Genomic DNA, 24081 nt, shown 5'->3' on the forward strand with positions numbered 1-24081 from the left:
GAGATATGTAGTTATGTATATACTTTGGTAATGAGCTGTTTGACATGACTATGAAATACAGTTACTATGAAATCAGTTAGTCGTACGTAATTTGAGTAAAATAAAGAGTAAGATACAGGACAAATGACCAATGCTGATTTGGGCAAATGACGAGACATGACTTCCGTTCGTTTTAATTCCAGTTGAACAAACACGCCTAGTCACCAAAAAAAAGCAACTAGATACTTAATTTTAGGAAAACAGCTAGACTATGTATCAAACCGCTGTTTTCATTATAAGAACAAACATGTTTACGGTGGCAGCGTGGATATATCAATCTCCGGATGCTTTTTCCTCACATGCAACACCCATGCTCCCCGCTTCTGGTATCCAGCCAGGCACGTCTCGCATTTGTACGCACAGTTCTTGTACCTTTCCCGTCGGTACGACTTGTTCCAGGGATACTTTTTCTTCTTCTTTTTGATGCCCCGATGCACAACGTTAACGTGGCGAAACCGCTCCTTCGGGGTCTTGAAGGGCACCCCGCACTGCTCGCAGGGGTAGGCGTACGTGTTGCCGTGTATCACCATGTGGCTGCGCAGCTTTCGCTGCGTGGTCCACGATTTCCCGCACACGGGACACTTGCAGGCGTATGCTTCTCGGTGCACGGTGGCGATGTGTTCGCGCAGCGCCGTCAGCAGCGGCTCTTTGTGGTCACATTCCGGACACGGGAATCCGTCGGCTTCAGCGTGGGTGTGCATGTGGTTGTGCAGTTGGACTTCTCTCACAAAGTTCTCCTCGCAGAATAAACAAGTGAATCCAGATGACAGCTTCTCACCGTGCTCCTGTTTTCAAGCAATCCAATACATAAATTATTGAAAAATGTACGGATCTTCACCGAATCAGCGTTTCATTAAGATCAAAACAAAAGCCACGGGCTCCGCATATTTTTTCACGAAAAAATATGTTCGCAGGATTACATTATTAAATTGATTATTTACAATTTTACATATACTATGCAGTAGTCGTACCTGGGAATTCACTTTTTTGCGCAAGCGAAACATCACGGCAATTAACGTTTACCAAATGCAGGTTTTGCATTTCTACTTTTTTTTTAATATTGTAAATACGTAACATTTCAAATATTGTAAATACGTAACATTGTAAATACGTAACATTTTTTATATTGTTAATACGTAACATTTCAAATTAAGATGCTTAGGCTCAAATCTCAACTAATTTTTCGTCTTGGTTCAGAATCAATTCGACGTACGGTCACGTACCCCTTGAAGATGGCATTTCAGCATCGTTTCACTCCTAAACCGTTCGCGACAAATGACACACATCACAGGATAAGCCTGCACATACTGCGCCGGATGATGCATCTTAGCATGAAGTCTGGGATTTTTAACCTTCTTCCCGCAGGTCAAACAGGCGCCGTTCTTAGAGGCTGGTTGATCTGGGACATCTGCACTGGGCATGATGGCATGAGTGATTAAGTGCTGCATCAAAGCATCAAAGCTCTCGCTCCGCTGACCACACCCGGTGCATCCCAAATCCAGTTGGGAGTGGTCGTCTTCCGGGTGGTGAAGGGGCTGATGTTGGCGTCGGATGACGGCATTGGGAAATACTGCTGGACACAACCCGCACGGGTAGTTTCGTTTCCACGTCGGCGGGGTTGCGGTCTGCTTGTAACATATCCCCTTTTCCTTCTGCTTCTCAATAAAGTCCTGCATCAGCTTGAAGAATGGCGTTTCTTTGCCTGCAAAAGAATCGTATAGATGCAACAGACTAACGTACTTGTATCGATATGGACGGATTATATTCATTATACAAGCATTTGGTTTCAACCTTGAAAGTCCAGTTCTGCCTATTTAGATTGTACGAGATCACTCGTACATCACTTCCGATACTTCAATGCCAGACTATTTCTTTGATTTGCACACACAGGAAAATACAAAAACATACACTAATTAAATTACAAGCACGTAAGTAAACTATTGAAGAAAAATTACCCTTCAGTTTTTCCGTTCTTTCCGTGTGGGATTTCGTCATGTGAAGGCAGAGTTTACGATACGAATCGCATGTTTTTCCACATTCCCTGCACAGAAACCCTTCGGGAGTGCGATGGGATTGGACGTGATCCCGCGTTTCCATCCAGTTATCCATGACTTTCTTGCAGATACGGCACTGCCGATTGGTCATGTTTTGATGAACCTAATTCAGTTATCAGCCAAGATAAATTAAGATACATCGTAAAATGATGCCGTGAAATATCATCAGCATCATGCCTTAAAGAGACCAACGTACAGCATGAGCACACCATAAGCGATTTTCACTTTTCCCCTTAATTTATACGCGGGGCAATTTTCTCGAACAAATGTTGTGGTAGCCAACAGAACGGCATTTCACTTACGGCTTTCAAATGGATATCCAACGACAGCTCGGTGGGGAATATCTCCTTGCAAGTCTCGCAGCGCTGCGTCCAGGTGCTGCTCATATCCCGGAAGAATTCGGGATGATAAGACTGGACATGCTGTCGGATATTGGCGGCCTTACCACCGCACACCGCACAGGGCCGCGGCGGCCACTTTCGAACTAGCTCGCCCGCTTTGAGCCCATGCTGCTTGACATGCTGCATGAGATCAACAAAATCCACCGCCGTGTACTCACACCCCACACAACGCAGTGCAATGTCGGTGGGCTCTTCTGCTGCATGATGGGCAGAGTGGAGATCAAGTAGTGGCTGCGTGCGGAAGTGCAGCTCACATTCGGCGCAGCGGTGCTTGAAGACGGAGACTATCTTGACATTTTTCAGTTCCTTAGGTTTCGGCTTGGGGTCGTTCCGGTGGCGCCGAGGACGAGTGGGTGCTATTTTCGCTTCAGGCACAATTTCGTTATCTGCTGGATGCGATGCAGAAGGATTTAGATCATCACTGTCACAATCCATTGGATCAAAATCTCCAACATCGTAATTTGTGAAATCCAGATGAGAATCATGGATTTCATCACCGGTAGCGGCAGGCAAAAATGCATCTGGTAAGATGCGTTTCTGATACGCTGTGGGGACAAAATTTGGTGGTTTAGTTATTACATCGTTAAACTATTGACTGTACAGTCTGTACTTAATGTTCAGTTGCTGACCATGAGATAAGAAAAGAGGCAATACGGTAAAACATACCGCTTTTCACATGGTCAGCGTATTCCTTCGAATAGGCGACTTTCAGTTCCTGTCCTGGACAGATCGGTTTCCTCACCACAAAGTACACATCTGATCCCTTCAAGAAGACTGACAGGTTCTGATCTTCATCGCTAACGGCAAACCGAACGTGCTTCATCCAGTTGCAAGAATGATCGTCGCCTGTTTGAAGAAAATTTTCCACATTTCCGCTGACGAAGGACGACCTGTGTGGTGTCAAGGGGGCAATGAAGGGACCAAAAACAGTGTGCGCATGAATTGTGGATCTTGCAAAAACACCGTCTCCTAAAAAGGCGGGAAAGAATTAAAATGCATAAAAATATCAATTTTTAGCAGCAATTCGCGAGCTGTTCATCAGCTGGGCCAATGCTCAATTGCTCACATATCGAAAGGAAAAATCTACCTGTATTCTCCTTATCAAAGTCCAGCGTTTCCGGTAAACTGCTACGAGACAGAGGAGGAACAAGACTGTCTGTTATGTGAACCGCGTGAGCCCAGCATGGTTCATTCGTCACCTTCCGGCAGGTAACGCAAACTAGACAAAACGGTTAGGTTTACAATTCAGCCACTGAAATACAAAAATTAATGCCAATGATCTAAAAACCATACATCATTCGCACCGCCGCTTTTTGAACGCTGCCAGGAGATAAAGTGTACACAGCTGCAAAACTTACAAAACTTGTCATTGCTGACCAAAAGATCCAAATCGGCTTTTGGTAACGCTGCATCACGGAAAAATTCACTTATTTCCATCATGTCATCACCGCCGGGAGCCTAATAAACGTGGCAGAAATACGCTATGTCTCTGAAACTTCCAGAAAAACGAGACAGTTATAAAGACATCCAACGCCGAACCTTTGAAGTGGTGATGAGACCCTGCTCGGTGCGCACCACCTGGACATTGTGCGCAGTCAGTCTGACTGATCCAAACTTCACTCCGTCCGCCGTCGGCGTGTTTTCCGCCCAACAGCACACCTGGGGCACGGGGACAGCTTTGGCAGCCAAGGTGTACCGTGCCACTTCCTGTCCGTCCACGATACGCGTGACGCGGCGCAGATCAGCGGTGCGGAAGTGCAGATGACAGACACGGGCGGTCGCTTGGGGCTCGACGGCCGTGGCGCCGCCGGCCGCGATCCACTGCTCATACAGGAGACTCCGACGTGGCGGGAACTCGAAGGACTGGCGAGTGTGGGGATCGCGGGAAGTATAGGTCAGATCCACGTCGCAGCCGGGCATCCAGCATTTGTCCCCGCGCTGCTTTTCGATGTCCAGGGGAAGGGGGTCGTCCGTGTCCGGTAGGACTGACTGGAATACGCAAATTAGGTCAGTAAAGCTGGAAAAGGCCGAGTTTTTGCAAACTGTTTAGTTTTTCTTAAACAAGATTTTTCTCATGATTTATGATATATGTGTGCAAATGACGACAATATTCAGTGAGAACGCGGTACGTCAGTTAAGGCTAATGCTGTACAATACCGGTACGATTGATGATCGGAGCCATCAGACCAGAAAACACGGGTCAACTTTAGTAAATTACCGAAGCTAATTAATGTGTGTCATTTATTTATGACAAACAGCGGTGTCAGACTGCCAGGTGCCAAAATCAGGCATTCCAAAGCAACACACAATCTGTGAGTGTCTGTGCAACTTACGCGGAATACTGCATTTTGATCGCACGGAGCATAATCGACACTTTCGAGCTGGTTTTCCGAAGGACTATCGTCCAACGGCTCTGCATTAATCCGTTTAGTTTTCTCATATCTGTAATGGTACGGGTTGATGCAAGTTTCGTTGGACTCGACGGTGCAGTTGGCGCAAGAGGACAGCTGTGATTCGGTCGCATTGCTCCACCGAAAGGCTCGCGCCACCCAGACATAAGAGGGGAGTTTTCGCCCAGCAACCTACACAACGGAAAACTATAAAGTGATTCAGAAAACACAGCCACAACATATTCAGGACTAAACACTAAGAATAAATTACCAATTATTCACTTATTCACTCAGTTTCACTGCACCATTCGCAGACTCACACATGCGCATGGCAAAATTAGAATTTATTTCGATCTAGCTCTGCCAAAAGCTTGACTTGCCAAAAGCTCTGCCAAAAGCAGATCAAAATACATCATGTTTCCGCACCCCGAAAGAAATACCCTTCCAGATTTGACTGTCTTATTAGTTATTAACGGACAACTGTTGGATATTAAACGGATAACTACAGTATGCACCGTGCATACACCATGCATAATAAGTAATCAAAAGCAAGTGGACTATGCTAATGGTAAGCTAATTCGCACAAGCGGCTTTTACCGTCGTTATAACGCTGTCCTTATGATCTCATCATCTAACTATTCAAAGTAACATGAAATTTTAATTACTGTACATCCACTGATAAAGGCTTACGCAAATATGCGGCGCCCTGAAGGGAACACATTGCGTGCCTTCTCTTTCGGTCACGGCCGTCAGCAATTTCTGCACAACATCGGAATCTTCGCCCAGAGTCTCGACGATGTGGTCCACCACCGCCGTGACATGCTGCAACTTGGTTGCGTGGTGCCGCTGGACCAGCAAAAGCTGTCTGACATCAGCCGAATCCCCGGAATCAGACTGAACTCACATTGAAGAATATTTTAAATACGAAAAGCTTGAAATATGTGAAAAGCGGAAACTCTGCTAATAAAAGCTCCATCTGGCTTACCAGTGCGCCTGCGCTAACCGTCACAGGCGAGACAGCTGCAGCAGCACTAGCGGCTGCATGGTTGACGCTGGCAAGCGGAACCAAGATGATGATGCGCTTCGGCTGTGCAATACTAATTGGAAGATTTTGCAGTTGCAGGGAAATTTCTGCCATTCCCGCAATTATCCATAAACATGCAAGCAAAACCCAACACGTTCCGAGGGCCGAATGGCATTAAAATGCAGTCAGTCACCAGTGCAGAGTCACAGTGCGCAGTGCGCACATACAAATGATAAAATGATAAACATGCAGAATTCATCCCGCAAATCTGCAGTCACTGTATCACGGGTTCACATTGGTTTCTGAAAATTAATAGGAAAGACTAAGGATCACAAGATGTTCACGAACAGAAAAATTAAAGCCAAAACAAAACAAAAAATACATCGGAATATTTTTCTACTATACTTGTCAAACTCAAACCACATCTGAGAAATTAATGATCGAGGCTCGAGAGAAAACGATTCGCTTTAGCGTCTGTCTGATTGTGAGACGTCTGAATCGGTCTGATGCAGTCAACGCAAGGCGCCAGCGGCTGTGAGTCTGTGACAGCTTGAATGTTTTGGGCCTTTTGGCATTTGACTTTTGAGCGCGCAGTCTCGCAGGCTGGTGTAAAATCACGTTTGAACCTTCGGATGCGATTTTCTCATATTGCTCGTTATTGCTTGCTTTTCATCTTTTACTTTGTACAGCCATACAAGATCATAATAGTGCTAAGATGTTTCGGCCAGTTACGTTGGTGAACCAGGCATTTGCGAGTGGCGAAATGCAGTATCTCCTCCTCTGCCCGAATGCATCGGGCTTAACACTGCCAACTCCGCCGCCATCAACCACCTCCTTTGTCCCGATCAAACCCAGACCTGGTCCCGACGGGACTGTCCCTGATATACAGCCTGTTCCCACAGAAGCCACGACTATTCTCCTCTTGCAGCAGCAGCCTTCATCTCCTCCCGAACCAGCCTTATCATCCCTTCTTCCAGACGCATCCCCACCCGTCGTCGATCAGTGCGTGCTCTGCTCCTACCGCACATCCGACAGCACCTGCGCAAAACGCGCTGTCTTCAAATTCCCCAAGGATGCTCTGCGGCGCAAGAAGTGGGTGGACGTGTGTCGCCAGGTGGACGAGCTTTTCTATCTGTCCCCGACGTCGTTTGTGTGTCAGGAGCACTTTGCGCCGCAGTATATCCGTTTGCCCCTGCTGCGGAATGGCAAACAGAGGAAACGACTGTCGCGCTTTGCCGTACCTTCGCTGCCGGTGGCCACGGCGGCGGCGGAGAAGGGGGTGGGGGCGAAATCTCAGTCGGACGATGAGGATATGGAGTTTCTCGATGAAGAAATGCGAGCCTTCCATAACGGGCTGCCTAGCGCAGGTACAGACTGTACAATACAGTGTGTCAGCGTTCAGTAATTCTCTTTTCTCATACAGTACCGAGTGCTAAGCTTTTACTTCACGCTCATGGCTTGTTTATGTTCTGCCGTCTTTCGATAATTTGTCTTCTTGAGCATCGAGATAATCTGATCTGTATCAGAATTGTAAAACTGAAATAAGTACCATTGCGTTGTGCTCTTTAATTGCATACATTTCTGCTATTACATATTTCGAACCATGCACTTCTAAATCATCAGAGGTCTGCGGGCCTTATTCAATGAGGTACATTATCACTTGTAGAATTATTTGTTATGGTACTTACGTGATTGGTTGCACATATTGTATTTACGCTGTGATTTATGGACAACTATGAATTTTGTTGTGGTTTTTTCTTCTTCACTTGCAGTTGACATTCCTCGTGGTCATACCAATACGCATAGTGTCATTCCCACCGCAACTGTGCCTGCTGATTGTGACGAAGGAAAGGAGAACCTTTTCACAAACATGTGTAAGCACGAGTAGTGCGCATTCCTTTCTTTCCGGTCGCCCGCATATTGCTTTTTATGCTAAACCCAGGAAATTGCGTTTGTCTTAAAACAGTGGACAGGTTTGACGGTGAAAAACTGGACTTGTATGGGTTTGTTTCAGGTTGTCCGAAATGCGAAACGCTTGGACCTGAACCGTGTTGGCAGCACACGAAGCATTATCAGGATCGACGGACGCCTCCCTTGGCCAAAGCCAGTCTGCCTAAAGTTCTGCGATTCATAAGAGCAGGCGAACATCCAGGTAAATTGTCAAGTGCGAGTATGATATAAATCACGGCATCAGTAGCTCATTTCCAAGGCTCCACGAATTTGCTGATTGTTGTGTGTAACACGAATCGCACTTTTTACATTTCTCATAATTGCAGCAAATCACTTTTTAGACCAGTAAAATATTTCCCGTATTGCATGGAAACTGAAAAATAACCGAAAACGAAACGTGTCTGATTTGGAGTGTCGCTTGATACATTTGATAATTCTGATTCTAAGTTAAGTGCTTATAAATTTAGTATTTTCATTGTAGATACGCCGACTGGAGTTTCTGCACGGCTCTCCCTTCAATCGCACACGGTGTTCGGGCCAATGCGGGGCGTTTTATGCAGTCGCAGCGGCGGTAAATTCGCCATCCCTGCCAAGGATTACCGGCAGTCATACCATGTGGAGTCGGACGACGGCTGCAACTGGATGAAATACGTCCACTTTGCGGACAGCCCCGAGCAGCAGAATGTGGCTGTTTATATGCGCGACAACCAGATCTACTTCGTCACAACGAAAGATATCCTCCAAGGCACTGAGCTGAAGCTGTGCTACTCGCGAAAATATGCGGAAACAGTTGGTGTTTTACCTAGACATCCACTTTTTGGGGCATCGATGCAACACGGGGGAGAAAACGCTGTTAGCACCCAAAATATCCATTCTACGAGGAGCCAGGAAGTGATTGAACACGCAAACACAGCGCTGTTGAAGCAGAATTTGAGCATTCCCGTGATAGTTGACGAGTGCAATTCCCCTGTTTGTGCTTCTGCGGATAATCTTTCTGTCTTCGATTCTCCTGACGGTGCTGATATTCGCGATCGTTCTCTTAGTCCAGGTGCCGATATCGCCGTACATCCGAGTGTGATCGATGATAGAGGCCTGGTCCCTACAACAACCGCCTTGGATGTGATACCAAGCCGGTCGCTAAGTCAATCTCTCCCTAATTTAGTAACATCTGACAATAGTTTTCCCACCGTAACGGAAAATAAGAGCTCCAGGAAACGGAAGCGAAAAGAAAGCAGATCGGAAGCTGCACAGGGAAAACGATCGCGAAGTCGAAGAGAAGCAGTAACAACTGTAGTAGAACAGACACCGGAATCCGACGCGCCGATAGAGAAAGGAAAACCAGCAAAACGAATACACAAGAAACCGGTGCGCACAAAGCCAGTGTCGACGAAAACCAGAACTTTGGTCAGCAAATTCTTTCGTGATCCCGCCACGGTGGTGAAATATCCTTGCGAAATTTGTCTCACTCATTTCAAAACGGAAGCACTGATAAATCTGCATCGGCGCTTTCATGAGCCTTCGAAGGAAGCCGATGAAGATAACGATGCTGACGAGAAAGTGTGTCCCGACTGCTCAGAGCGGTTTGACAGTCTTCCCGATCTCTTTCGGCATGTGGAAAGCCATGGAAAGCCGTATTACAAGAAGGAACGGTGTCCGGTGTGTAAAAAGTTTATTACTACGCATTTACTGGATCGCCACATGAAAGGTAATCATCCAAGTGACGGCGCGGAGGATGCCGAGAAATATACATGTGATGTTTGCCAACAAGCGTTCACTTCGGAAATTAAACTTCGGGCACATGAACAGGTGAGCGCCAGTTATGTTATCGCTTTAGCAAATGATTCCAATGTCATAATTATATGACGGGAAAACGTTTTTAAGCTCTTGCAAACCAGAATTGTGAGACAGTGTAAATGTGCAGTCAGTTGGTTGATGATTCTGTACTATGGACAGTGTATTTTTAGGAATATAATTTTAAATGTATTTGCAGAAGCACAAAGTCCCCAAGTGCCTGATATGTGCGGAAATTTGTACGAATTGGAGATGCCTGGGAGTGCACGCGTTGACCCACAAGCAGGCTGACGGCTTTCATTGTCCCTGTTGCGAATCCACATTCCCGACCTTCCGTAAACTGACCGCGCATTACCACAACCATCACGACATTCGCACCTTCTGTACCTGTGAAGTGTGTGGGGAAATGTGTAAAAACCGCGGTACTCTGCATCGCCACATGCGACAACATATCGAGCGGGATTTTTCACACGAATGCGATGCTTGTGGGAAGAAGTTTCGCTGCTACAGCACCTTGCGGAATCACGTCTCCTTTGCGCATACGGTCGGCGGTCGGCAGAAGATCCAGCAGACGCAGATTCGGTATTTGAAGAAAGTGGATTATGTGGCGCCGCGCAAGCGAATGCTGCTGGAGGAGTTCCCGTTGAAATGCGACAAGTGCCAAGTGGGATTCCTGGGGCAGGGAAGGTATCTGCGGCATTTAAGCAAGTTTCATCCAGAGATGCCGTTGCCTGTTCTTTCTGGTGGTAAGGGTGATAGCTGATGTAAATTTTGGTCTCCTTCTTTCCGTGATCTTTTCAAGCTTGACTGGGTTTTTTTTTAAAGTTTCACATTCCTGTCTTGCTTTGGCATATTTCCTGGGATGTTGCAGAATTTCTTGAGCTGTTATAAAACAGAATACGGAAAAGAAAAATTGAATGTTAGTGTCACCGCTTGTGAAGTCTACTGTTGACTGTTGTCCGCACACTCGAATTTATGATATTCAGTGTCCGATCGTGCTGCGTCCTCACATATATTAATTGCATATAAGTTATAACTGAAAACGATCGAAGAGGGCTTTCTTCATTTTCAAGAATTTCCACGAACACAATCGTGACAATCCCCCTGCGGGGAAAGAAGCGACACATCTGTACAGTGCACACTACTACACAATGGTGATCAGCGTTTCGCGCCAATAACAGTCTACTTACAGTAAAGCAGAATTACAGCGCCAAGCAGAGACCGTTTTTCTTGTCATCATTAGAAATATCTGTTGTGCGTGTTCCTTTTGCTTTTTGCCATGTTTTTTGAAAAACGTCCTTTCTCTCGTATCGCAAGGGAATTGAATACTGGATCTTGAATGCTGGATTTACTTGACTGTTGCTCAAACTGCCAGCAGTCTGCAAATCTGCATAAAACTGATAAAAGTGCATACAAGGTTGTACAAAGTAAATCGGTGCCGGCGTACAAAATTTCGAAGTGCAGTTGTTGAAAATTGTCGTAACAAGCCACAAAGAAATAAGACGATGAGTTCAACAGTCATCAGTTAAAAAATCGTAGCAAGTTAGCAACTAGCAGTCAACAAAACTTGTGCTCACTGCACTGCAGTCATTAGTCAATATTTTACAGTTGACAGTATCGTGAACGTATCCGTAAATCATATTAACTCGTAACAACTATTATGAGCTGCATTCACTGCCATTCATCATTGGTCAAGAGTTCCATGGAAGCCGCATCCCCGGCCCCACTTCCGTTCCCGATCCCAGCGCTCCTTAATCTACCGCTGCCCACCCGGCCAGCCACACCCTTGACCAGATAACATATCACAGACAAAAGGACAAAACAGCCCAGCGCCACCCATATAAAGATATTCGTCACCAGCATCATCTTCCCGTGGTCATCGCCCTTCCAAGGCACCGCGCCGGGCTGGGGATTGTACAGGATGAACGCCACGACCATGAACCAGACGCCTTGCAGCAGCGTGCCGTAGGCGCGTGTCACCGGCAATAGAAGACTGTTTGGCCAAGCTACCTCTGCGATAGTCGCGACGACGCACAACCAAATGGCGTACACGAGCAGCGTGTGCACTTGCATGTCCAGCATGCTGCGGCCGTGCACGTGGAACATGAAGAGCAGCGCTTCGGCGGTGTAGGCCAGGATCAATGTCAGGTAGGCGGTGGGCAGAGTGACCGGAAGTGCGCTGCGCCGGTACGACTGCAGCAGCTCGCTGACGGCGTGCACGGCGAAAGCGGTGTACATCGTCATGTGCTGAATGTTGTTCGGACCGATGCCGTGGCTGCCGAATGCTTCGCCTACAGATATATACAGCAATACTTGTACAGCCACACCCACAGTCGATAGTCATTTACGTATCTATATGAGAAATTTTCTGTGTGTGTGCGTAAGATTTTGTTGCTTATATCTAAATTTAATTTCATTCGTTAATTCATGCCTGCAGTTTTCTACGTTTGCGATACGGCTGTACTCGATCAAAGTATACTTTTATTAAAATACTACAAAATGGTAATTACTAACTGCAGCTCAGAAGACATTAATACACAGAAAATAAATAAATAAATAAATAATATAGATATTAAGACTTGTTACGAATATAGATATATAAATTGTGTGTCGCTGATTAAATGCCATAATTTTCTACAATGCATCACCCATTATAAAACTGTATGAGTACTGCAAGTCTGTAATAGCTGCATCATGCATGTATAATGCAGCTAACGTTGATTCGTTGCACATTAAAACAGAAAGTTTATACAATTAAGCTGGTACACGATTTGGGTTGATTACCAAAAATTCCGATAACTGGCAAAAGCAGTTTCAGTGCAGCATCCAGCGGAAGGCATTTTAAGATGATCCCGGTGAAGCGTGTACTGGAGGTGAAAACAGCATTTTTATTCCTGGCAAGTCCGGTGAAGTATCGATGGAAAATGTAGCACGCCGACCAAATGGCCCAGATTACAAAAAATCCACCTGGAATTACGTGCCCCACGAAAGATCCCATTGTTCTCCATAAATGGGTTTAATCGTACAGCTATGACAGTGCCGATTCCGATCTGCTTACATTTCAAATTTCAGTTCGCGATCCACATACGCGTTAGAGTTAGTGCGAAGTTAAATCGCGTTATACTACACACTTTGTGATTTCCCTTTCCGCTGTACGCAGATTTCTATGCGGTCAAAAGTTGTGTTCACGCATGTGCTTATCGTTAGCGAAGTATCTGTAAGTGTGTGCTGTTACATAAAACCAAATATAACTTGCTTATGTACATAAATTAAAAATGCAGGGCAGGATCTGTATATAATATACTGGCAGTGGCAGTTGTGATCTGCAATCCACGGCGTGCGGTAAATTACTGTTTGTACTGTATCTCCTACGGTCCTGTCGTACAATTCCGAAGCCGGAAGCAATAATTAACAAGAAAGCCCAGCTGCAATTTTTTGACGTCATCCTGATAAGACAGTTAATTCCGTCGTTGACATCATACATCGCTGTGTACGTATACGATCTTTTTAACTGTCTCTGGTTTCGTGAAAATCGCAAGCAGTTTATAGTGACGCGGCGACATCAGTATAAAATGCATACTTCTACTACTTTCGGCGTGTTGCAAGCGAACGAAATTTGCCGGGCATTCAAACCATTTTATCACGTTTATCTTACGAAAACCCATGCAAAATTCAATTATTATTGTGTTGATATGCAGAGTGCAAGCCGGTTCCGTGGTAAATGTACAGCGCACACGCCGTAGCCACGCTTACGGCTGCGTATTACAGCCTGTAGGAAATTTCGGATTTCCCATACGAGCTTTATAATAAGGTAATAAAAGGTTGCTCTTAGGTAATAAATCGAAATTCGGTGAACATCAAATAGTTCTACGCCAGTAATTTTGAATATTTCTTATAGATGATAGTACGTATTTAAGCGCCATTAACAATGGAAGCTACATGCAAAACAAGTCCGGAACAAATCCTATGCGCATTTTATCCACGGTCCACAGCAAATAACCGATTTGCTATTCCCACTTTCCACCTGTTTATCCAGTGCAATAATCTTTAATTAAGCTGTACAAGCTGAAGAGGCAGTATTTTAATTGGTACTTCCAGTCATCCACATATACAGAGTAATAGAGTACGCATGGTCTGATGGTCATGTTCGCATCTTTAGCGTTTCAACGAGATACTAAACAAATTCAACAAACAGGAGTTCGAACCAGACGGCAACGCTGTGACTCCAGTGGGTGCAAGAAAATCAAGGAGGAAGAGTGGAGAGGTCGACACCGGGGTGTAGTTTGTAAATGTGATGCAGCCACATGCCCCGCGTGAGATATCCCGCTTGACAGGTCTCGCATTTGTAGGGACACGCCGCATAGTCAGTGCGTTTCCAGGGCTCGCTCGCTCGCTTCTTGTAAGGCTTTGGAGGAGCCTTCACTCCCAAATGCACATACTGCACGTGGCGGAGCATGGTCTTCCTGAGCTTGAAGGGCTTATTGCAGTGCTCGCAGGTGTGGCGGTAGGTGTTGGAGTGGGCCTCCATGTGCTGCTTCAGGCGTCGCTTGGTGGGGAAAACCCGATCACACACAGGACAGGGGACGGTGCGTGGCGGTGGATGCATGTTGCCGATGTGGAATTTCAGTTTGTCCAGCCGCGGGTATTTGTGATGACACTGCGGGCACTGGTAGCCGTCGGGTTGCCAGTGGGTCGGATAGTGCTGCGCCAGTTCCTGACGCGAGTTGCAACATTCGCCACAAAATAAACAGCAGTGTGGCCGCTTTCCTTCGTGTACCTACAGCATAGAAACAATGGTGAAACTGATGCACTGCCATGATGTGCCATCGTTTTTACGATTTGGCCGTGAGTTTTTTAGTAGCGTCAACACAAAAGCGTTATTATCCGTACTTACCCTAGTGTTAGGTACGAGATTCACGATATTTTTCTGGCGAAAAGCTTTATTATTCAACGGCAATCGCATACTACTACTAAATTAAACACTTTTATAAAAAACTCACCTTTTGATGGTGGCGAGCCTTGGCGGAAACAGTTGAAAATTTCTCCAAGCAGATATCACAGCGTTCGGCAAAGGTGGCCGTTTTCAGTGCATACTCGGCTGGATGTCTCTCTTTCAAATGCTTCAAGCTGACGTCCCGCACGCCACAGAACTGACACGGACGGACCTTCGGAAGTGTCTTGCGAGAGGATTCTTCCGGTACTGCATGGGACATGATGTGCTGCATGAAGTAACCGAAATCCGTATCAACGTGCCCACATCCAACGCAAGCCAACACGACATCCTGCCGTTCTTCTGGCGACTGATGCACCAGCTTATGTTGCTGGAGTAGGTCGGTGCTGGGAAAACGAGAGCCACACAGATCGCACTGCAGTGTACGACGTACTCTGTCATATAATATTCCCTTTTCTTTCTGACTATCAATGAACTCTTTGACGATTTTAAAGAACGGATCGGTTTTGCCTGCAACATACTAATGTTACAATTAACAGCGACAAAACATTCTTCTACAGCGCGACATAATTTCGTGCGCGATATCAAAATGTAGAAAATTTCAACTAATGTTCCTCTACTCTGATGCAGTAGCAAATTTTAAACAGTTGCGACAGCATCTAGCGATTAACACGACCGTACATTTCAGTTTTCACTGACCTTTAAACTGTCCAGCAACACCGTGCTTGACTGAAATGTGGACTTTCAGTTTCGCGTACGTCGTACACATCTTCCCACAATCTTTACAAAGAAACCCATTTCCAACTTTGTGTGACTGCGCATGTTCATGCATTTCCGAGAATGTCTTAAACCGTTGATCGCATATGGAACACACACGGCTAGTTTTCTGCAGATGTCTCTGAAAGTAACAGAGCATCTGGTAAAAAAACCACGAAAATTGCTGCAAAGTTGTTCGCATACCAGTCTAACATGCTGATGCAGCGTGAATTCGGTGGGAAACTTCTCCGGGCACTCTTGACACTGCAGTGTCCATGTACTGTACAAGTCCCGATAACACTCCGGATGGTTAACCTGAACATGCGAGCGAGTATGCCGTGTTCCGTAGCCGCACACCGGGCATATCCGAACATTTTTCGCCTTGGTGATTTCCGAGCCGGTCTTTCCATGCGTAGCGACATGCTCCAGCAGATCATCGAGGTCCGTACCAACATAATCACACCCAACGCATTCCATACCGACTTCCGCTGCATCTTCCCGGTGCAGATGGGAATGGAGCTCCAAGAGTGCCGACGACTTGAAACGCATATCACATTCGGGACATTCATGAGGATATAACCACCCAAGTTTTGGTCCCTTCCTCACAGAACGCACGGCGTGCTCCGTTTCCGGCAGCTCTTCACTCCCCGCGGAAGTCTTTATAGGTTCGTCTTCCTCCAAGATAGACTCGAATCCCCCACCACTAATGGGACTCTGACCATCCCGAATGCGATCAGTAGGTCCACTGATGGGATTTGGCTGCATGTCCTGTCGCGAGTCCATCATCGAGGCTGAAATAAGTTGTTATGTCACCAACATATTTTAGAACAAATCTGCAAAACCAGAAACTGCACCTCTTCGCATGGCTTGAGCATATTCCTTGGAATAACCGACCCTCATTTCCGTTCCTGGAAAAAGCGCTTTAGTAGTGACAAAGTAAACATCTCCTCTCCAGAAGCAAGCGGCAGTATTCTGTTCAGCCAGGGACGGTGCAAATCGCACATGCTTAAGCCAGTTGCAGTTGTGATCCGATTCCAGTTGAAGGAACTCAGTCTGGTTTCCACTAAAAAACGGGGATGATCGGAAAGATGCGGGGGCAACGAACGGGCCAAACATCGTCTGCGGCTTAATCATCTCTCTGGCAGTCACTCGAATTTCTGCACAGACAAATGCGTAAATTGGAAGCAAACGCAGTTCAAACGAGAGCAATTTGCTCGAAAAGTACGCGTACACAATGCAGATTCAAAAAAATACGCACCATCACCCATTTCAATGGACACATTTCCTGGCACGCTAGCATATGACAGGGGAACAACATACGTATCAGGAACGGGTTCAACATGCGCCCAACAAGGATTGTCAGTAGAAGCCAGACAGGATGGACAATCTAAAAAAGTTAGCGATCAGAAGAAAAGTCAATTTCTAATTTTCTACAGTTTAATCTAGCACAACGACTTACAAAATCTTTCCGTTTTCCATTGTTTTGCCGGAATACTTTTCATCGGATCAGAACCAGGCTTAAAAAGACTCTCCAGCAATGGAGACTCATCGGATTCCCCCATAATGTTATCGTTTACTTCCGTAGGAAAATTGTAATGCTATAAGAAAAATATTACAAATGGACCGACCAGCACTCAACGGCTTCTATGCATATAAATTATAAAAGTGACCTTACATTTACGAAGGTAACGTCCTTATTCGACGGACCAGAATCACCACAATCAGCACTTGCGGCCTGGACGAATGTCACATTGCGCACCGACAGCCTCACTGCTTCCGCTGGAACATCTGGCAGAGCATCCGTGCTGACCATCCACGACATAATCTGAGGAATGGGCACCGCGCGGGCAGATAAGTGGCAGGACTTTTTTCCTTCCTTACGAGGCTTCGTTCTCAAATCGGAATTGCGAAAATGCGCTTGGCAGATTTTTGCGCTATCATGCGGGGTGACAGCAGTCGGACCACCCGCCACCAACCACTTCTCGTACAAAGGATCTTCGAGAGGTGGAAAAGGGAAAAAATATCGTGGATTCTCCTGATCGTGGGTACCCGTCACTTTGACATCACATCCCGGCATCCAACAACGGTCGCCGCACTGCTTCTGCGCCTCCAGCGGTGCTTCTTCGTCCATCTCGCCAGGAAGAAGATGAAGCAACGCTGGAAATTGATCACTCTTGCGAACATCTGCCGCTGCCGCTTCGGTTTGAATAACCATTGATGCAAATTCTCCAGATTCGTCAATGCTAGGCTCGACGACATCCATGGGAGTGACATTAAGCGTAGAATTTTCCACGGAATCCTCAGATTTCTTCGGACGCTTTTTTTGCTCGGGCTTACTTGATGAGTTTTCATAGTGGTACGGGTTCAAGCAAGTTTCTGAGGGTTTGATGGCACAGATTCCAGAAGGGAGAACATTGGCTTGCCAAACACGTGGCCACCGAAAAATTCGCACAAGCGCAATATGTGACAGCGAGCCCTGAAAGCACTCAATTTTGTAACAGAAAAAAGAACCGGGAAAAGTTAAAGCCGTTTCAAAATGAAGCAACACTGCATCCCTTTCAGAGTATCAGTCACGTATCAAACTTTCATCATCAACAGCCTGTTCGTGATGCGTGCCACTGCACTGCATCATCTTAGCCGGTTTCGATAACAACCTGACGCACCCGATTGCTGCAGACAAGATTTTGTAACTCATAGGTTAACAAAATGTTGCTGAAACTGACGGCTCAGATTTATACTGCGCACTTATTTGTACCGAACAAAACACTTATTTGTACTGAACAGATGAAAGATGGCGGCTAACAAGTATGATTAAAAAAGCTTAAGCTGTTTCAAAACAAAACAAAACGTATACAAACCTCTTATGAAAGTGATTCACAATTTTCATATACGGTAAGTGTCATCATTAACAGCTCGTTCGCAATGCGTGCCACTGCACTGCATTATCAGTGTATCACTCTCATAAGACGGCATAACGGCTACGAAGGCGCCTACAGCCAGTCCAAATAGCAAAAACGGCAAAGGCCGTTACAATATTCCCGAATAATGTGATTTCTATACACACCCCGACATGTCCCTTCCTTATGGGAATGCACCCCGTCGGTTGCGTCACTCCTTTCTCTACAGCCGTGATGAAAGTTTCCAAATAGAGATTCTGCGAATCCAAAGCTCTCACCACCGACTTCAACGCAGTCTGCGTCGTTGTCAGCGCTACGGCGGGGTTTCGCTGGCTAACCAGACGCTCCACGATTTCGGCCAACTGGACAGAGTTCTGCAATAAGCATATACAGTACATAAGAAAACAAGAAGCAGCTAACTGAAATTCTGTGGATGAACAACTCAAAAACCTTAGACTCTGGACATTATCGTTTCTCTGGATTCAAATCTTCAGGAAGCGATAATCAAGGTTTGTTTGAAGTGCAACCACGACAACTACGAGGACGGCTTACATCAACGGGCTTTTCTTTCTTCATGCGCTTTTTCCCACTCGTTGCAGGGGATGCAGATGAAACTGATACAGCAACACTACTGAGAGCGTTTCCTTCCGATGATGCGGTGGAATGCTGACTGCTGCTGCTAGGGCACGCGTCCGTTTCATCGTCACAAGAGTAAAACTCTCCTAATGGAAAAAATGTAGATTACATCTACTAGAAAACTAGAAAATAATCGCCTAATCGAGCGAGTTTCTGTTCAGCTAATTAGCGGACAACTAATGGTAAAGGAACTGCTGGTAAAAAAAACCTCAAAAAGTAACCAGTGCAGATTTCTTGCAGTATTAACTTAAAATTAATCTACACGTTAAAAACTGCACTGAAACTTCTAAAACAGTTTTTAACGTGTAGAATGTAGATTAATCTAAAATCAAGTGAGCTCAACTGTTTGAACAGTTTTATTAACTTTAATATCTCCTTTTGCGCTTTTACCCCGCTCAGTCCGCGCTGAATCCACGTCTTCAACAGCAGGCGACGCAGGTGTTTTCTTGGGCTTCGAAGAGCGCTCTCCTGCCACTTTGAGCGCTGACTCAGTTGACGAAGGGGAAGAGCATTTGGATGTGGAGGCAGTTGTCAATTTGGACACGGCCCACGAGGGCCGAATTACTGGCGGCGGCATAACGAAGCCACGCGGGGGTTGCACCTTCAGGGCTAGACGGCCTCCCTTCAAGAGTGTTTTCTTCAATTCCGAATCAGGATCACCAGCAGTAGCCGACATATTCCGTGAGGAAGTTTTGTTGCTCTCCCAGTCAGTCATCTTAACGTTCCTCGCAGCACTGTTCGCCGTTTTACGGTTTTAAGTTTTTAACTTTTCCCACCAAAATTATCAGTAAACCGTTAGGCGTTAGCCACTGTGCTTGACTCTGTCAATAACAACCATTGCAAAATAAAATGCATACGTCACTGACAAGATCCTGTCAATGACGCGATCCATAAACACAAATTAATGATAAATCTAAACAAACGAAACAAACACAAGAACAAATACTTATTAAAGCTGCTTCGAATGTGGAAAATTGGAAAATCGGAGTAGCATGTGCAGTGACTGCACTGCTGCCAGCAGGCGGACGCCGAAGAATGCTGTCGGTGCCGGAAGAGACGAAAGTCAAAAGCACTTGTTGATTTTTGCCACTGCTGACAAAACAAATCCAAGCCAGACCAAGATTAATACAGTGTATTCAAGCTGTTCTGAAGCGTGTTAGTTTTAGTTTGGAATTCCTTTTCACTGTTTCCCATTTTAATCCTTTATCATTTCCCATGTGTACTTACCTGGCACTTAATTTATGGTTTTTCGAGTGTGCTTTCAGTTTATTTCTGTCAGCTGTTAAAAAGGCTGGAGCGGTTTGCAGCAAGCCGGCGTGAAGATGTCGCGTTCTGCGTCCAGATCGAACTCAGCCTCTCTGGCGTTCTTCGAGGCCATTGCTGAACTCTTGTCCAAATCAGCGTTATCATGTAATGGGGAAACCGCTGGATGCGAGCCGAGCCCCTCCACCAGCGCAGCGCTCCTGTCGCTGCTGAAGAAGCTGAAGTATCGTCCGGGCGAAGCGAACCCGCTGCTGGACCAGCTGCACACGGCGCTCTCTAGCAAAGGCACCACACCTTCTGACTGCGTGACCATTCCGCGCACGGACGACGGGCGCATGCAGCTGGCGGGGAAGAAGCGCTTCCCCCACGTGCTCTACTGCCAGATCTTCCGCTGGCCCGGCGTGCACAAGAATGAACTGCGCCACGTGCCTGCCTGTCGCTACGGATACGATACAGCGGCCTCCAGAGAGCACAGCCTCGTCTGCGTCAATCCGCATCACTATGAACGCGGGCCCCTGCTGACGCTGAGCGCTGCCCTATCAGGCCTCGGCGAGGTGGATGCAGGTCGACTGCGAAAGGATTCGACGGTGTCGGAGCCTTCTTGTACAATGGATACGCCGCCGGCTTTGACAGTGGCCGCGCCGCCGCCCGCCCGTGGATTGGCGGGACCGACGGATTCCGCTCCTGCTAAACGTGCCAGAAAGCATTCCGATCGTTCCAGTGTGTCGGAGGGGTTTCCGCCGTGTTTGGAAATAACGCCGCCGGAATCACCCCAAGTTTTCAGTTCGGTAACCAAAGAGTCGATGGACGATATTATAGAGTTGCCGAACACGCCGGGAAGGTCGGACAGTTGCCGGCCGCGTGTTAATGCCGCTCTGTCGCCTTTGTCAGGGAAAATATCAGTGGCTGTTCGTGGACTGAAACAAGATTTGGTTTCCGCGGATACAGGAAAAGGTTTTAAGCCCTACGTTAAATCGGCTTCGTCATCAATGTCGACAAATCCATCGGATCGGTGCGCCCCTGCAATATCTGCCAAATCGCCGTCAAATGGCTTACTGTTGGATAAAGTTGGTAGTGTGAATCCTGTCGTTCCACGGAAGGAACCGGTGTTTCTGCTGCAGTCGCGTGATTCGGCAGCCGATCGTGGTTCGGAAGAGCCGCGTGCATTGGCGGCATCGCCAGCAAATTTCCGCTGTGATGCGCCCGCTGCGTGGAATGGGCTCCCGCCAACCGGGAGCGGCTACTTTTTGCCGCCTTCTTGGTGGTCACTGTGGATGCAGCACAGCATTCTCCCATCGTACTTTTATAGTCCCGTCACTCCCACTCAGTTACAAAACAAGTTGGAAGATGAACAATTTCGAGCGCTGCTTATCGCGGTACCGATACCGGAGCACTGGTGCTGTTTCCTCTATTACGAGTTGGATCAACAGGTTGGCTCTTAAGTAAATAATGCATTGATTGCTTTGTTAGTTTCCATTGCTCTTAGCGTACCGTTTCCATTGCTGTTGTATCTCCAGTGTACTTGAAATTTTTGGTCTTTATTATTTTTAACATTAGTAGATAAACCTATTTCAGTAAATTTTTATGTTGGTTAGTTAGTGATTTCATAGCTATTTGCTTATGACGAGGTAAATTGCGCTATGCCTGTTATAGTTATTGTTAAATCAAAGAACATTTTTATTAACTGGTCAGTAGTTTGTTATTTTTTAGTCACTACAAAACTACAATGTGGTGTACTGTACGGCGTGTACTGTATTACCATAATATTGTGACTATGAGAAATTAAAACGACGTTTGCAGATTGGAGATATATTCGATGTGCCGGCAGCCGATACCACCATTTACATCGATGGACACGAAAAAGCGGGTCATGCCAACCAGTACTGCCTGGGCCTGCTGACAAATCCCCACCGTAGTGAGGCAGTGATACAGGCTCGTCGCCTGATCGACGATGGAATCGAACTCGCCACCAAGCCTGGCGGCGACGTCTGGTTGCGGTGTCTGAGTCCGCAAGGAGTCTACCTGCAGAGCTACAGCCTGAACTGCGCAGCCGGACGTACTCCGGGTGACGCTGTGCATATGCTGCACCATCGTGGAGAAATGAAGATATTTGATCTTCGCCAGTTCGTATCCCATATGAAGACTGTGGTCCTGGATGAGCAGCCTGACGATGACGATGCTCGCGGTCGCATTCGGGCTGATCTGCATCGCCTCGGCGTGATTCGGTTGAGTTTCGCCCACACCTTTGCCACTCCCCGACAACCCGTCGAGCGCATGCCTTGCTGGATTGAGATTCGCTTAAAATGGCCGCACCGATTAATCGAGGCAGTAATCCGGGATGTGGACGAAACGGATACGAGCGATGAGGAAGTGGATGTCGATTGAGGCAGTTTGGCTTTTAAACTGAATGAAAACCGGCCGTACCATCCTCGAGATGTTTTGTTTGAATGGAGTGATCAAGAAGTGCTCATTACAATTTACAATCTTTTATGTATATTTGCGGCTTCCCGTTGCCTTGGTTGCTTGGACTGTTTTCATGGTGCAACCAGCAGTGTTATACGTTTTGACTGTTGCACGGCGTAACTTTCCTAGATTGGTTTTACTTTTTTCTATGTTTTTTAGTTGAATTGCGTCTTGTCTTGGTGGTTTACGAGTGCGGTTGTTGCTGAACCTATGATGAGAGTGATTACAGAAACGCTACCCTAGTGCTTACATTTGTACAAGAGTCAAAATGCCAAATATGCAATACTTCAATAACAGCACGAATGAGTACTGGCTTACGAACATTAAATACTTTGCATCTTCTTATGCACCGTGTCGCAACTTACAGAGATGGGTTTTATGATTTATCTAACCTTTCTTCAGATTGGCGATACAACACAGTTCTTTGTGATTAGGCCGCCTATTTCCGTAGTCGGCTGAAGCTGGGTAATCAGAAGTTCAGAACAAAATTACTAAGGTTTCACTTTTTTATGAAACTTGTGACTGTACGTTGTATCGCCAGTCTAATAGATTAAATTCAGAGATGGATGAAAATGCTAATTAATATAATACAATGCTAATGTTATGAGTCAGTTAATACTTTGTACAGTGAATATAATTGCTAGATGCCGTATATGGATAGCTAATAAGCGTAAGGTGGACACTGGACAGCACTGTCACCGCTTTGGCGCCTTTCGTTTTAGCTAGTAAACTTATATTTCAACTACCCAATCTCGATGGACAAAGTTTATTAATAGAATTCGTTCTCGATTTCTCCTAATGTAGCAGCTAGCTTGACACATGCGATTCGGCAGTAAAATTATGTAAGCATGTGCTCGAATACAATAATATTATGTATGCCTGTGCTCGAACACTACCTAGACACAGCACTGTAAATTCACTAAATTGTAATCACTCAAAAGCTTGTGAAAACAAAATAAGAGTACCCCGTGCGATTTCGAAACTGAATTTGTTTGCAGATTTTGTCTTTGTGTACTGCTATGTGATAATTATTACTGCGTTATTGTATAGTGAAGTAAATAAGGGACATACAAGTTATAAAAAATTTAAAATAAGCATGAACGCCAGTCGCCAGCAAAAACAACGCAGCCCATGCATATACGCCGTATGGCGTAGGAGTAGATGGTAACAAACCTTTAACCACTGACCACGGATCCGATTCTCCGCAGTCTCGGAACACTCCCAACACTGAGGCGACTTCTGTTGCATTTCGGAGGCGCATTTTCAGTTTGAGTAGAAGCTGACATTAGCAATATATTTCAACTATGGCTGCGTGCACGGGTACAGATACGGGCGTTGGCTGGGTGCACGGGTGACCTTTATGGGTCCGCACGGGTGTGGGCTGCGTGCATGGCTTATTTATTAAATTTATTCAGATTTTCTGTTTCGCGGATTTTTAAAATATAAAGCGCCTCGAATTGTTTTAA

The 24081-nt window shown here is 46.1% G+C and overlaps 5 protein-coding genes across 5 annotated transcripts; 2 read left to right on the plus strand and 3 right to left on the minus strand.

The window, feature by feature from the left end:
• Window positions 1-163: 163 nt before the first annotated feature.
• On the minus strand, window positions 164-6371 carry LOC129583942 (PR domain zinc finger protein 15-like). The gene is made up of 11 exons (XM_055475997.1): window positions 5870-6371; window positions 5575-5778; window positions 4828-5076; window positions 4034-4483; window positions 3853-3952; window positions 3582-3713; window positions 3161-3463; window positions 2396-3039; window positions 1995-2196; window positions 1263-1741; window positions 164-824 (listed from the first exon to the last, which is right to left on the minus strand). Exons 1-11 carry the CDS (start codon window positions 6020-6022, stop codon window positions 291-293), a joined length of 3450 nt encoding a protein of 1149 aa, XP_055331972.1. The 5' UTR covers window positions 6023-6371; the 3' UTR covers window positions 164-290.
• A 56-nt stretch (window positions 6372-6427) lies between these two features.
• Window positions 6428-10576, plus strand: LOC129583943 (PR domain zinc finger protein 15-like). The gene is made up of 5 exons (XM_055475998.1): window positions 6428-7275; window positions 7681-7782; window positions 7923-8060; window positions 8340-9664; window positions 9849-10576. Exons 1-5 carry the CDS (start codon window positions 6624-6626, stop codon window positions 10410-10412), a joined length of 2781 nt encoding a protein of 926 aa, XP_055331973.1. The 5' UTR covers window positions 6428-6623; the 3' UTR covers window positions 10413-10576.
• A 420-nt stretch (window positions 10577-10996) lies between these two features.
• Window positions 10997-12976, minus strand: LOC129583944 (transmembrane protein 45B-like). The gene is made up of 2 exons (XM_055476000.1): window positions 12434-12976; window positions 10997-11940 (listed from the first exon to the last, which is right to left on the minus strand). Exons 1-2 carry the CDS (start codon window positions 12645-12647, stop codon window positions 11321-11323), a joined length of 834 nt encoding a protein of 277 aa, XP_055331975.1. The 5' UTR covers window positions 12648-12976; the 3' UTR covers window positions 10997-11320.
• A 363-nt stretch (window positions 12977-13339) lies between these two features.
• Window positions 13340-19836, minus strand: LOC129583852 (PR domain zinc finger protein 15-like). The gene is made up of 11 exons (XM_055475846.1): window positions 19280-19836; window positions 18806-18975; window positions 18421-18627; window positions 17032-17832; window positions 16816-16954; window positions 16615-16743; window positions 16211-16513; window positions 15561-16147; window positions 15300-15498; window positions 14650-15110; window positions 13340-14426 (listed from the first exon to the last, which is right to left on the minus strand). Exons 1-11 carry the CDS (start codon window positions 19602-19604, stop codon window positions 13893-13895), a joined length of 3855 nt encoding a protein of 1284 aa, XP_055331821.1. The 5' UTR covers window positions 19605-19836; the 3' UTR covers window positions 13340-13892.
• Window positions 19837-20019: 183 nt separating this feature from the next.
• Window positions 20020-22867, plus strand: LOC129584028 (mothers against decapentaplegic homolog 4-like). The gene is made up of 2 exons (XM_055476116.1): window positions 20020-21582; window positions 21953-22867. Exons 1-2 carry the CDS (start codon window positions 20212-20214, stop codon window positions 22535-22537), a joined length of 1956 nt encoding a protein of 651 aa, XP_055332091.1. The 5' UTR covers window positions 20020-20211; the 3' UTR covers window positions 22538-22867.
• Window positions 22868-24081: the final 1214 nt, after the last annotated feature.

The sequence above is a fragment of the Paramacrobiotus metropolitanus genome, unplaced genomic scaffold (assembly GCF_019649055.1).
Source record: "Paramacrobiotus metropolitanus isolate TYO unplaced genomic scaffold, Prichtersi_v1.0 Parri_scaffold0000012, whole genome shotgun sequence".
NCBI classification, from domain to species: Eukaryota; Metazoa; Tardigrada; class Eutardigrada; order Parachela; family Macrobiotidae; genus Paramacrobiotus; species Paramacrobiotus metropolitanus.

Excerpts from the sequence above, each read along its gene's own strand:
- LOC129583944 (XM_055476000.1), bottom strand. The coding sequence starts at position 12,647 with ATGGGATCTTTCGTGGGGCACGTAATTCCAGGTGGATTTTTTGTAATC. Across the intron at positions 11,941-12,433 it reads GCCAGTTATCGGAATTTTTG|GCGAAGCATTCGGCAGCCAC; the intron begins GTAATCAACCCA and ends ATATATCTGTAG.
- LOC129583943 (XM_055475998.1), top strand. The coding sequence starts at position 6,624 with ATGTTTCGGCCAGTTACGTTGGTGAACCAGGCATTTGCGAGTGGCGAA. Across the intron at positions 7,783-7,922 it reads GAACCTTTTCACAAACATGT|GTTGTCCGAAATGCGAAACG; the intron begins GTAAGCACGAGT and ends GGTTTGTTTCAG. Across the intron at positions 8,061-8,339 it reads AAGAGCAGGCGAACATCCAG|ATACGCCGACTGGAGTTTCT; the intron begins GTAAATTGTCAA and ends TTTTCATTGTAG.
- LOC129584028 (XM_055476116.1), top strand. The coding sequence starts at position 20,212 with ATGTCGCGTTCTGCGTCCAGATCGAACTCAGCCTCTCTGGCGTTCTTC. Across the intron at positions 21,583-21,952 it reads ATTACGAGTTGGATCAACAG|ATTGGAGATATATTCGATGT; the intron begins GTTGGCTCTTAA and ends CGACGTTTGCAG.
- LOC129583852 (XM_055475846.1), bottom strand. The coding sequence starts at position 19,604 with ATGACTGACTGGGAGAGCAACAAAACTTCCTCACGGAATATGTCGGCT. Across the intron at positions 18,976-19,279 it reads TTCAGCGCGGACTGAGCGGG|GAGAGTTTTACTCTTGTGAC; the intron begins GTAAAAGCGCAA and ends TTTTTCCATTAG. Across the intron at positions 16,955-17,031 it reads AGGACGTTACCTTCGTAAAT|CATTACAATTTTCCTACGGA; the intron begins GTAAGGTCACTT and ends TTTTTCTTATAG.
- LOC129583942 (XM_055475997.1), bottom strand. The coding sequence starts at position 6,022 with ATGGCAGAAATTTCCCTGCAACTGCAAAATCTTCCAATTAGTATTGCA. Across the intron at positions 3,714-3,852 it reads GGTCAGCAATGACAAGTTTT|TTTGCGTTACCTGCCGGAAG; the intron begins GTAAGTTTTGCA and ends CGTTTTGTCTAG. Across the intron at positions 3,040-3,160 it reads CGCTGACCATGTGAAAAGCG|CGTATCAGAAACGCATCTTA; the intron begins GTATGTTTTACC and ends TTGTCCCCACAG.